Genomic DNA, 14,548 nt, shown 5'->3' with positions numbered 1-14,548 from the left:
ATCCCCACAAGAGAGTTACTATGATTTACACCCGTCATAATTCTATCCTTCAAATTCCTCAAGCCCGCACTAGCATATATTTCAAGTTTTTTAAACTTATAGCATCGAGATTCTTAAATTCCCTACCACTAGATATCAAAACATCACAATCTCTTCAATTAATGTACTATTTTTGAAGACTAGGATTTAAGTTCGCATATCATTTTTCTTTTTTTGTAATCATAACTTTTTATTTGGAAATGTGCTCGTAACGATTTTTATCAAAAATTATATTTTAGTGTTATTCATATTGAATATTCTTTTTTGTTGTAGCCAAAGTATGTTTTGAGCCTTGCCGTGATTGATTCTTTAAAACCACAATTTATAAGTTTTTGTAGGTGTCACTGATATGGTATTTTTTTGCCAAAACGATACTTGTTTTCAGAGCAGAAAATGTATTTACTTTTTTTTGATCTTACAGGCTACCCTTGAGCATAATAAACATTAATTCATTAAATAATTCAAAATGGATCCTGCTACATAATAAAATGTGTTCAACTCTGTACTCTGAACTTTATATACTTAAATCAAATGAATAGCATATGCATCGAGTCATAGTAGCGAGGCAAGAGGCTAAAATGGAGGATTGAGTATGAATGAATGATTATTGCACTTCGACTCATTTCGAGCGATCTTAAACGTAATTGCTTCGGGAGTTTTGAACCATTAAAGCACTCGCATTCATCGCTCAGCACTGGCTTAACTGCTTCAATGACTACGGCAGGCATGCAGTTGGAAATTTAAATTCTCTCCCAGGAAATAGGGGAGATTGGAGGCAAGAGGCTCTCACAATTTCGATCCATTTACCATGAAAATTGGTAGGAGGCTTGGCCAACCAATAGGTAAGTTGGCCATCGTGAAATTGATTCAACTCATTTTCAGCCTTTTCAGTTCGTCCAGCAAAATCCAGCCATTTTCCACTTCATTTAAAATGCAAAAGATGGATGCAGTATGCTGATCTTGACGAGACGACATTCTATGGAAGTTCTTTTTATTAACCCATTATAACCTAATTTTGCTTCTAAGCAGCATCAAAAATGTATACATTATATGCTCTGTTTAGGAAATATCTAAACTACGCATTATTTTGGTGTTGGTGTTGATTGTAATGACGAAATATTCAGCTGCCACGATAATTATGATTCATTTCAAAATTTTCAAGTTTTCATAATGAAAAATCTTGGAATTTGAATTCTCACTAAAGTAGCTCTGGGTTAGAAAGGGTTAACTAACTAGGATTACCGATTAATATTGCAGCCAGATCATCAGCTAATTACAAAATTGACTATTTATACTATATATGTGGTGAGAGATTGGTGTAATTTGTTCACGGCTCTTCCAGAGTTTAACTGCAAGAGATTGATTACAGTACTTTTAATCTTCTTTTCTCAAAAACGATAGCAGTCATAGTAATTAGATATGGAGATGGTCAGCACAATAGCCCAAACAAGGAGAACATTCTGTAAAAGAAGAGTTTTTATAAAGCTGAAAATATAAGCGTTAAATTTAGAAAAAAAAATTCATTAAGACTTATATTATAAGAGTAACACGGCCTTGCATTGGGAAAAAAGTCGTCTTCCGAAACGTCGGCTTATACGACAGAATTAACCCGGTTGAGAACCCGAAAATATTTCTTCATTAATAATCCTTTTCGATCCAGCACATTTAAAATGAGATATTTCCTGATTTAATATATTCCTTATTTCCGCAGATATAACATAAAAGCGAAAACGCTTTCGTAAAATTGGAGTTTCAATATTTCAATGTATATTGTAAACCATTGCATGTACCATGAAAAACTTTGTTTTTTTTTATAAAGCGAAGACGAGTTTCCAAATTTGGTCGAACCAGGTCTTATTCGGGTGCAATGACCCATAATGATTTATTAATGCATTTTATCTATTTATTTGAGTTTAATCATCTCTAGTCATCAGTGAAGGGCCATTAATGCCATTATAAAACATTTACATAGAGACACGAGTAATTTTCTTCTACAGATTAAAATATTAAATATATTTATTCTACCATCTTCTATAAATTTTTATGATTCATTATATGGTACTAACCGGCAAAACTTGTGGCTAAATTTTAGAAATGATAAAATGAGACAAAAACCTGTACATGTACGATAACACCAAATCTTTTAAAAGACCAAATATGGGCCAATTAAGTCATCGCAAACGCCCGAGGGTAGTTGAACATTTATATTTTGAATAATTACTCTGCATTTTACGTTCATTATACGTATTTTGAAGCATACTGTGTTCTGAAAGCTAAGTACCGGGTTCCAGGACGTGACTATGTCTTAAGCCCTCATTCAACTTCGGTAGTTAGGTAGTTCTATTTTAGAAACTAACTTCAAGTGGACTCACTAGAGAAGTTACTAGTTTCTTTGGAAGACATAGAAACTTGTAACTTCCTTAGAACGCTTGGAAAAAGCATAGACAATGTATTAAAGATTTTTTAGTGAAAAACGTTTTATTAAAATGAGAACAATGATGGCCAGTAATTATTTTATAAAATTAATACTTGCTGGTCAATAGGTATCTTCTTTGTCCACCAGCGAAAGCGAATATGAACTCAAATTCCCACCATATTTCTTGATTTTGATACCTGAAATGTTTTTCTAAAACTTATAGTAACTTTCTCACTATAAAATATATTTGAAATATTAAAAAAATTAAGGCGTCGTAGATCGTTTTTTCTTCTTTTTAATTAAACTTATTTTAAAAAATGATGTTTTTTTTTATATTGTGATGTTATATGCATACATACATCTGAAAAGATACAATTCAGATGAACGAGTTGGATTTTTTTCCGCTAGAGTAACGGCGCGCTTGAGAAGCCAAGGTGCGGAAGAAATCGGGAAAGAAGGCAAAAGGAGAGGGTGCGCCCTTCAAAGGGATGAAGGGCGGGGGAAACTTGGCAAAGGGATGCGGAATTTTGAAAGTCAAAGTGGGGTCTCCGTGATGAAAAATGTGGGAAGGAGAAGATTGGATTACACACCGGATGGTAAGCAGGGGAAACTATTCGAAGGGAAAAGGATGGGGTAGGTGAGTTTTAGGGGTTGGAACGAATCTACATCGGACGAAGCATTCATGGGGATGAGATTTTTTTTAAAATAGGCACCGGAAGGTGTGAGGAGGACGTGTTTTTCCTTGAAAACGGAAACGATGAAAAGGAAGGAATTCAGAGTTACAAATCCATATCCTATACCTTGTAATTACCTATGTTTTAAAGGACTTCGTGCATTTTACCGACTCAAAAATGTATGAAATCCGTTGATTCAAGTGTACTTGAGAGGAATTGTCCCATACTTAAATAAACATTGGCAATTTTTCACGAATACTCAAATATAATACGACCGATGCTTGAATATTACTACATCACCTTAAAGGTGAAGATGTTTTAGTGATACTGAAACCTAGATGGGAAAAACTTTATAACCGTAGAAAATTTCAAGTATTTATTTCAATAACGAAATATGTACAAAAGTTTCATAACACAAGATTCAGGCTCTTAACTTGCATAATTTAGTCAAACATCCTTCTTGCACCAGTGCTATTGTTAATATTTACGTATTTAAATTCTTCAACTTTGTCTCTCGCCATTTGTTTAGCATGCGAAATAATTGTTGCAGTGGTTGGACACAATCAATGAGGAACGAAGCGTAATGCCGATGACTGATATAAAATCTTCGAGTAATGAAGATTTTATATCAGTCATCGGGAAACGTGAATACACGAGGAGCTTTGTCACAAGCCAACGAAGACAAGGAAAACGTAAAACAATGGAAAGGATACAAAAAATTGTTACATATCCAAATCCAGTACCTTCTAATTACTTTTTAAAGGCCTTAATCCATTTATAAAGGCTTAAAAGATGTACAGTAGCCGCAGAATTACTCTCAATTTTGAGAATAACGTCGTATAAGCGAAAACACGAATTAGTGTGGTTCCACTGGTGGTGAGAAAAAGGAGCAGTGGGGAGAGGATATGTGAGAATGAGTGCATTCAAATGTAGTTTTCCAGTGAACAACTCTCTCATTATGCAGAAATGTTTCGGTCGACATTCGGATAATCACGTCGTGCCGGTGGCAGTAGAATCTAAAGATTCGAGGCTTTTTGAGATTCTTAGGCGGTTGGTGGTGCAGAAATTGGAGGGAAAAGCTTTGAGGACTAATGAAGCGATAGAGAATCAATTGCTGGAGATGGAAAAGCTGGAGGAAGAGAAAGGTCTGGCGAAGGCCTTCATTAAAGTCAGTAGTCCGTACTTGGAACACGGGCAGGGAACTTGAAACAAAAGGGGAATTTTTACTTTTTCAGCTTGATTAATTAGATTTTTTCTAAAGTTATTACGTTTTTTGTGTCTAAATTTTGTTTCAGTTAAATTTAAATAAATCACCCTCTACAGTGTCTCAAGTTAGCGTATTTCAGGTTTAACATGGTACAGACATTGTAAAACTAAAGTGTCCTAATTAAGGGGGAGGTATCCATAACTTGGGACAGCAAAAAAAGGAAAGTTTGAAATAATAAAAAATGAAAGGGTTAAAAATCCTTATTTTCAAAGAGTTATACTTCTTTTCTCTTCCGAGGTTTGGTTAACATTAGCGGTTTTTGGATATTCTCTATAGAATTTTTATTTGTGTTGGAGCATACAATCTGTCTTAAGTATGTACTGACTAATCGTGAAAATCTTGTAAAGCCTATAAGAAATAGATTGGATAAGGTTACTGGAGTAGAAGCAACAAATTATTGAATATGTTATTTATAAAACAATAAGATATTCTCTTCTTTATTAAGAATGCCTTCCTATACTCAGGAAACAGTTTTAATAATGCCAATGTCAACGAGTTTCGATACAAGGGATCATTGATAAATTACCAATTAACATTAAATTCCAATTACTTTCAAACCTAATAATTGAATATGGATGATGGATAGAAACTATAACCAGATTCGTACTATTTTTTGAGAATTGAAGACGCCTCGTTTCCTCTCGATCCCAAATTCGCGGTATCCATAGCTACTAATCATGAAAAAAATATGGTGAATCAAGCCGCCGTACCTTGAACATGAATGTATTTGAGAAATATGCATTTGCAAATAATAATATAAACTCATGTCATGTTACATTAGCCCAGGTTACATCTGCCCACTGGATAACGATTTCTGACCTGAAAGTGAGGAGTCAATTCTCTTATTAGTTTGATACCCACTTAAATTTTAAAAGTCTTCGCATCATCATTTTCTTCACTTGAATGTTAACCTCTTTTAACGGGAATGAGTCATTAGCAAGTAGTAGGCTGGGTATAAAAAAGACTTTAAGCTTCAAAGATTGGGTAGGCCAGCGTTATTCTCGGACCTACCCTCCCAGACACTGAATCAACACAAAAAGGCCCTTTTTATTGTTGATTCAGTGTTTTCTAGGGTAGGTCTTGAAAAATTTTAAATGCAAATTTTTGCCAACGTTCCTGTATATTTATACAACTTAATCAGGTTACTTTTTGCATTGAATGTAATTTGTTCCAACATTTTTCAAGACCTACACTTCAATACACTGAATCAGCATTAAGCGTTGAGGTCAAGGGACCGAAAAAAACTCTATTATGCATAAGAAAAAGACTTTATGGGAGACCTTTATTCCATGGTTACATCTCCTCCGCAACAATTGGTGAAGAAGCGGTTCTCGCGTCACAACTATTGCACAATAAGATGCTGAGCATGGGTTGGGAGGATGGTGATTTGATGGAAAGGGAGGGGAAATAGGAGTGCCTGGTGGTAACGTGTGTCTGTGTGCATTCGGGGTAGGTGGGGTGAGGGCAATGGGTTCGTGGCCAGAGGTCAGAGTGCCATGGGTCAAACATGCGACTGATAGCTTCTTATAGCGGTTGGGCCCAAACTATAGAACGAGGCAATCAAGGTATGGAGAATCATCTCGAAGTGTAAGGTCATGATTTTTTTCGAAAAGAGAAACGATTAAAAGAATCGAATGGAGAGTTAAAAATCCATATCTTATACATTCTCATTTAAATTTAAAGGGCTACAAGTATTCCCAGGTGCTAATAAAATTCACATTATTACTCTCCTACACTTATAGACCGCTTTTAATTTAATCTAATCATGCTATTCAGGCATAGAGCACAAACTGAATAATTTATTCTGACGTGAATGTGTATCACCCTTTTGAAAATTTTTTTTTTTTTTTACTATTAGAGAGTTTATAATTTTAAAACATTACTAGAAAGTCTATTAGCTGTACAACCATCTGGGAATCCGTCAAGGAATTTTTAAAGAGAATAAATAATTTTTCTCGTTAATTCTTCAATTATTTTTATTATTGTCTCAGCGATTGAACGAATGAGGTGTATTTGAGTTCTTTTTTTACTGACTATAAGGCTAAATAATTTTGAAAATTAACCGCTTTAGCCTACCAGACACAGAATATGAAGAGAAAATAATTTTACGTTCAATCCGTATATACTTGGTGATATTATTTTGCGAAGGGTTTAGGCGAGTATATTCTGCAATATTTGCCTGACCTTCACTAAAAGAAACAAACATAGCATCCTGTCCCATAAAAAAAGTTAAAAGCATCCGCAATTCTTAATTTACCATTGCACGAATCCGATTGTGCCCGGATAGTCAAGAAGCATCACGGTTGAAAAAGAGAATGATGAAATGCATCGGAAGATTTAAAAATTCCATCATCCATACTGATAAATCTTTAAAAGAGGTTAAGGTAATCCCAAGAGCCTAAAAAATGAACATAGTTTCTCATGCATGCTTCCTATTCATTACTTTTTCAAAAGTTAGGCGTTCCTTTGAAAAATTACCGAAGCCACAGGACAGTAAAAACATTAGACACACAACATCCGTATTCAATATTTCACAACAAGTTTTTTATTCTAACCATTTCTTAGTCTCTTCAAATTTTACAGCAACTTCTGTTCTCTTTTGAAATAACAACCATTCGTCCCTGACTTCTGTCTACGGAAACTGGTAATAAATGATTGAACCGATACGAAACATCGCATTTGGACTATTCCTCATGAGACCTAGATTAATATGGAAATTTCTTAACATATTCTCCATTAACTTTCTATACGTGGGTAGGCTGCTAATATACTAAATCCGTCGATTTAATTTTTTTACCCTCATATGGACTCAGAATATAGTTATGTTGCAGGCCTCTTAGCGCCGCAAAGGCGTTTTTTTTATGATTATCATGCAAATTCTGACGTTCCTGGCACTTTTTCAACCCTTTATGTTAATGCACTCTATATCTTCATTTTCACCGTATTTTGTTTGAGACTGTAGGTTATAAATCAACAATTGTCTACCTTAAAACCTCGAAATCTACATTTTCTCCGTTTTTGGTCATACTATTTTACTTTTGATGCTCTATTCATAATTTATTCCTGTTGAAAGTCAAAATTTCCTTTGTGTTCACTGTTTTAAAAACTTTTTCCCTGGTAAAAAAAAATAGATCGAACGTCCAGAAATAAACATCACATAAAATTTGGGTTTTCTAGAGAAAAATAACACTTAATAAGATTTCCTCAATTGTAAATCCTGTATTAAATGTGTAGTAACAGGTACTTTAATTTTAATAATATAAAGCAAGGGTAAGATTAAATAACTTCCCGATTTCGAGCCTTCAACGATTCCCAAAGTAGAGCGGCTAAAATGTTTGTACGCTTGAATACATAAATGAGAGAGTAATAGAGAAATTCAGTTTCATGAATTGGGTAAACGCCTATTTTTTCCCTCTTAATGAAATATATTTTTTCCCCACGCGATAAAAACCACGGGCGCCCTAAAGACGCGTTTAATCATTGTGCGTGTTAAACTGACTGGGTGAATTTGTAAACTTTGACTGAAAGTGTAAATCCCATAAAAATTAAGAATCAGAAAAAGGGGAAATGCAATGAATTTAAGATTTCCTGACAAAATTTTTTCTGCTTTGACTTCATCGACATTTGAATAGTGCCGTTTTTTGCTCATCCTCGCAAAAAACAGTTTCTTCCCAATTGATTAAACAAGCCAACAATGGATGAAATATTAGTTTAAAAATAAAATATTCCTATTAACTATTCGGAGATGACCCGAATGTAATATTGATGTTACATCAAAATGCCAAATATATTTTGCAAATTAAAAAATAAATGAATTCACAATTCATCATTTCTTCCGTTATTTAAGTAAGATAACAATATTAAGATAAATAGCTAGTAATTCCCTTCTGATGACAATGATTATACTTCGAATTTTGGGGTCGCTTTATTTGAAAAAAAGAAGGGGTTTACATAATAGAGTTAATCCGAAGAAACCTTTTTGCCCAAGAAACTACCAAAAGTTCACAAAAAGTTATTCTTTCGATAATGTATTCGGGTGTCACCTTATTTGTGCGGAGATGAACAAAATACTGTCATTTTTCAAATGGCCAAGGATTCTAAACGGTGCGACGGAGAGAAAAAAATATTAGGAATAAAATTTTTAGTAAGTTTTATGCACTTTAATTTTAAATAGAAATCTTATAATCCTATATTAAACCTGAGAAAAACTTGGAATCCAATCATCAAACGAATCAGTAAGCTAAGATGAAGAGGGACACCAAAAGGAACCAGTCATATAAGATATGACCGCTCCAACTGTGTATCTAAGCCCGACACTAACCAGGCCCATCATTCGCCCTGAAGACGATGGCAGAGAAGGCCGTCGAAACGTTGGCAGTAATGTCCATCCTGACCGGGCTGATTTCCCGAGAAGAATTCATCAGCAAGATTCGCCGGGAAAGCACCAAAATGTTTTGCAATGCTTCGTAATGCAAACCTCAGGTTCGGATTCAGCTGCATGAAAGACATGTTGACCGGGGAATAATGAAAACAACCCCAATAATTTATCCTGCCTGGACTATTGGTGAATATGGAGTCGTGTGCGTGACTGCAAACAATTTTTTTTAATCTCAATTTCATGCCTCGTCCTCTGGTCTTTGAATTACGAATGGTAAATGCAAGGAGATGTGCATTTCCTGGCCTCGTTGAAATATTCAGATCACTTTAAATCTTCATCAGTCTGCGATATGAATTTTTTTTAAACCTGTCACAATCCCTTGTATGATTCCCTTTTTCAATCGGAGCGGAACTTCATGGCTTCATGACTATATTTAAAATGTTTCGTTCCTCAAATGTTTTTTATCCCGTATTGGTTCCGCGTGTAAATCGGTGTTACGATCGAACGAAGTGGTAAATCCTCGTTCGGATATTCTTCTTTGCAACCCTGATAACCGGTTTCAATAATGAAAAACGTGGAGAAAATATTAGCGCAATTAAATAAGGGAATGACACGGGAATCATTTCAGATTGGTTTCGCGGATCGATCGGTGTTACATTGGAAATCCTCGTACGGATATTACTATTCGCAGCCTTGGTAATAGGTTTTGATTAAGAGAAGTAAAGAAAATTTTATCGCAATAAAGTAAGGGAATGACGCGAGAACTAATTTAAATTGACTTGGTGGGTCAATCATTTTATACGATTGAATGGAGTGGTGAACCATTGTAATGATATCATTCCTTACAGCCCTGGCATCGGGTTTTCATGGCGATAAATAGAGAAAACATTACTTCAAGTAAAGTAAGGGAATTACACCGGAACCAATTAAGATGGTTCGACGGTTCAATCAGTGTTATGAATGAATAGTATAAGTAGTATATCCTCGGCTGAATACTATTCTTTGCAACCCTAGGAACGGGTTTTGATAATAGAAAATAAAGAAAATATTACCGCCATGAAATGAGGGAATTATACGGGAATCAATTAATATTGGTTCGGGGAGTCAATCGGTGATACGATTGAATGAAGTATTAATTTCTCGGCTGGATATAATTTCTTGCAACTCTGGTAACGGGTTTTGATAATGAAAAAAAGAGAGGAAATATTACAATAAGTTAACGAAAGGAATGATACGGGAATCAATATAAATTGGTTAGGCTGGTCAGTCGGCGTTACGAATGAATGATGTGGAAATCCTCGGCTGGATATAACTCTTTGCAATCCTCCTAACGGGTTTTTACAATGAACAATATAGAAAATATTATCATAAGTAAAATATCGATTATTGATGCGGGAAATTGCTAAAAAAAAAGATAATCACACTTTTCAGGGTGTGGTGCTAAGAAATATTCTATCGTTATCCTTTTTTTTCTTGACAACAAGAGTGCCATGAGTTCCGTTCCAATGAATAATTGAGATTTTCCATCCGTGCAACGTAAATGAAGTCACCTGGGGCTTCCAGCGGGCTTAACAACTCCATTACTCCTAAAATTTCGGATTGCAAGCAGAAATCCGTATTCACATGCCACATCTCGTCTGACGAATTCATTCAGCTCTTATCATGAATCACTTATGAGCATTCAATCATGAGCAAGGTATTGCCGCTCAGTCATGCACGACACAGTCGTCGCCAGTCTCCACGTTTCCTCATTCCAGGAGGCTTAATGGGGTAAGTTATGAATGGCCTGGGGCCATTTCAATTTATGCAGAGCTGACAGATTAATTCAGATTCCGCCAGGAAACTCATTCCCTTGCTTTGGGCAAAATTATGGGCAGGAGGAGAGGGCTGCGCGTTTAAAGCCAAGTATCTATAGTGAAGGAATCATGCCTCATCTCAAGAACTCTCTTCGTTATCTTGAAAAAGTCAAATTGAACTTAAATTCAATGAAATATTCACTGAAACTGCACATCGCACTTTATCCACTGTGAGGAATAGTTATTTTTCAAGTCGGAAGTTACGTCTTTCACATTCAACGATTACGCCGAAGGCGCGTTTGAAAATACCATACCGGTGAGCACTAGACTCACCCCCACCATTTTGTTTGGATAAAATTAAATTTCAGTGGCGCATGGGCTTGCGTTGTCAGTGTTGAAATTTGTTTGTGTGAAGAGGAATCTTAAAAATAATAGTTTGACATAAAAAACAGACCTTTAAATACAAAAAGTTTTCATATTTATGCATTGAATTTTTCTGTTTTTGAATTTGTTTCGCACATTTTTTGCACCAAACGTAACTTTCCACGGAGTGGAAAAGATACTAAATCTACACTAAATGCAACACAATTACAATACAATTCATCAATTTAAATCTTTCAGATAAACTAATTTTTTTTTCATTTTTTGCGGAGTGCAAAAAATGAAAGATGACGAAGTCATTCGAAAGCATTTGTTATATTTTTTAATGTGGCCAATAAAGGTTTAGAATCATTTCCCGTTCCAGAAAACAATTGGCTAAATAAATCTGGTAGTGGCACCAATTGTTTTAATTTTACTTTTCCACCAGCACAGCATTATCCAGTCGATTCTCCGCTGTACCTTAACGCAAGTAAGTAGTCAGTATTGAAAAATGACTTTCTTTCCCCAACTGCAACTAATTTATTGGCACAATAATCTACAACTCGATCTTAATCGAATGCTATTCGTTCATGGATCACTGGAGCACTCCGTATTAATCAATTAATGTCATTGTGCCGTTAAATACAAAATTCAAATATGACACAATTGAAATTTCCAATTGCTCTAATGCTTCCAGTCTTTGTCCTTTTTTCTCTATGCGTAAGATATCTAGCACAAAGTTTGTACGATAGTTGTCATCCAACAGATGTTTGGCGAAGAGAGACGTCGGGTCCTTCTTTTGGACGGACGATTGTAGGTGGCATTTTAATCTGTCTTTTCGATGCAAGTGTACCAGATGACGACGTTCCACGCCGAAATATATGTCTTACAGAATTAAATTTATGAGAATTAATTATAATTATCAGAATTAATTTTATTTAAATGAAAATTATATATTTTTTACATTACATCACGGAAATGTTATTTTATTTTTTCCAATTTTTCGATAAAATTAACTGATGCGAATTTTTTAGGTATTTTCTCATAACATTTTTCCCTTTTTTATTAATTAGCAAATGGTAGTATAACATTGCTAATTGCTAACCTGTGATTTGAAGGATAATAAGACACAAGAAAGACTAATAGATGAGTAACTTGTGAAAGTTTTTATAATTGGTAATTAAATGATTATTCAAACAAGGAGTTACATCTCAGAGGAAGCGCTTCATGAATCTTGTCTATTTCCTTTGAAGCCCTACGAAGCATGCTTAGCGCCACTTCATTTTCTTTCTACTGAAAGTTTCCTCTCTTCCGTTTCCATTATCAAGGAGTTTACGTTACTCAAATTAAAATGAAGTCAACTTACCCAAATTCACTTTCATTGCGGCTAGATGCAATGCCAGAAAACATAGTTCTTCAACTATTTACGACAGAAACGCAATTTTTTTCAAAATTGTACGCAGAAGATGAAAAAGGAGGTGATTCCTTTAGTTTTGGGCTTTCAGAACAACGATAGCCCAAATCGATAAACCATAAACCGTAGTGCTGCCGCTGAATAATCTCCGCCACCTACGGGATATGAACCAGATCCTGCGGGATGGGAAGCCAAAAATTAGCCACCGAACAAAGCCGATCCATAATTCTTCGCCTTTTCTTTACATACTGTCGTGCTACTCTCTGTTTTCGTCCCTGAGGATGATTTTCAAATCGAAATATTTATCTGTTAGATTAGTGATGTGGAATTACGAAGTCACAAATATTCATTCACATTGATTAGCAGATTGCCGGCCTCGGTGGCGGCGGGGTAACGTCCTCGCTTTCCAAACAAGATGTTGCGGGTTCAAGTCCCGCCAGGGTAGGTTTCCTTTGTCCAGGGCATGGTTGTTCGTTTACGTTTACTTGTTTAAGTAGTTGCATACCCCGATGTAAAATGGCCAATATGAACTGTATTCGGTGGTTTGAGAATAAATAAATAAATTTCCCCTCGTCAATATGAAGGAGAACTACTTTTAATAAGTAAAGCCGAGTTCATTGATTAAAATCGTGTCGGCTTATTCATAAAAAATCCTTCTGCAGTAAATTATGTGGATAAGTAAACTACCTTTGGGAACTAATTTTCACGTAGAATGCTCATCGTGATTCGCCGCCGGCAGACGTGAGTCGCAAGGAAAGTTTTACAGAGCCAAAGACAGCCTATTTCTCATACACAGACGAGTTCGAGTGGAAGTTGTATGACATTCTCCCTGGCCGAAACACTATCGGACCCAAGGGCGAACATCGTCAGGTACAACGAGAAGCACTCTTGCCGTACATCGCCGTACATTTCAGTGTCGTCAACATACGCCAATTCTCTTCCTACACTCGTCACATCGTACGAGGAACTTGATTCATCAACCGAGCTCTCAGGCAGTACATCTAAATTCTGCACCGCAAGCCGCCTCAATTAGCGTATGACGGGGGTGTGCAAAAATCTCTCTTAATTTATCGTTTCTGTCGGACATGGAAATATAGTGAGGTTCTAATGTGATGTTTTTCTTGTTACTCTAAAATATATCTATTCTTATGTGCTCAATAAACCAAATTCCAGCACGTAGTCTTCTGGTCTCTTGTAACTCCCAGTCTTATTGGCGTGAAAGGTATGTAACTCATTCCATTTGCTTGCAGCAATTTTTGACGAATAGTTCAGGCTTCCTTTGCATTTTATTAAGTTCAAGGACAAAATCTTTCCGTTCCTTGTGCGTAAGGGTATCAAAGCAATCAGAAACCTCAACTTGATACTCATCTGACCCGATGGCGATGCGTGAGTCGATCATCAAAACGTCGGCAGGAACCCGGTGGAGAAACCGAGAAGAATTTCTGCAACAATTTCCTCTGAAGGAAAACCTACGATCTTGTATTAATTGATAAACTAACCCAGTTGACGAACATTGGTGTACTAAATCGGTATATCGCCCCGAGATAGGACAAACAAATGCTGTTTTCACTTACCTGTCGATGCTGATGCAGGCAAGTACGAATCCGGAGAGGAATAGACCGAAGGTCCGGAAGAAGGCCATTATGCGACACGCGGCGTCTCCCGCCCTCCAACTGACCGTGGCTGCCCACGCGATCTCCAGCGGCATCAGGATAAAAGTCACCTTAAAAAGAGAGAAAAGCAAAATGAGACGGAGTGGTAAGTAACCCATCAAGCTAAGCAGCACGGCGAAATCTGTTTTATAAAACTTAATAAGTAAGGAGTCAACTTTTTTCCGTAGTGATATCGTGGAACAGCATATCAAATGATAAACAAAGCTGCCGTACTGTCCATTTGTACTCTGTTCATTTTATCTCTGCTGGTGAGCTGGTGTGGCCAATGCAAGTGGAGATGAGGGCAGGGAAAGTTTCTTGATTGCCAATCAGCAAACAGTAGGCGTGGCCTCAGTGAGTCGCTCTCAGACCTCCGCCGAGTTAACACTGCTAATCTGCTCGTGGAGCAGTGTTGCCAAATCTCACGCGTTCTCCTTGTATGTGACTAAGTATACCTTCCACAAACGGTGCCTCATTCGGCGCGGTAGTTGACAATGTCATGGGCTTCTGTGAAAGGATTATCCCAATGCCTTCCAAATGAGTAGGTTTCTT

General features: G+C 36.3%; 1 protein-coding gene across 1 annotated transcript in view; it reads right to left on the bottom strand.

The window, feature by feature from the left end:
- The window catches only part of LOC124165785 (adipokinetic hormone/corazonin-related peptide receptor variant I-like), a 187,339-nt gene that overhangs the window by 141,429 nt on the left and 31,362 nt on the right, over positions 1-14,548 (bottom strand). Inside the window, exon 2 of the mRNA XM_046543289.1 lies at positions 13,919-14,067. Within this exon, the coding sequence (XP_046399245.1) occupies positions 13,919-14,067 (149 nt within the window). The remainder of the gene's footprint in view (positions 1-13,918; positions 14,068-14,548) is intronic.

Source organism: Ischnura elegans, chromosome 9 (genome assembly GCF_921293095.1).
Source record: "Ischnura elegans chromosome 9, ioIscEleg1.1, whole genome shotgun sequence".
Classification (NCBI taxonomy): Eukaryota; Metazoa; Arthropoda; class Insecta; order Odonata; family Coenagrionidae; genus Ischnura; species Ischnura elegans.
The sequence above is the reverse complement of the archived record's forward strand: the minus strand, read 5'-3'. Positions and strand labels throughout refer to the sequence as shown.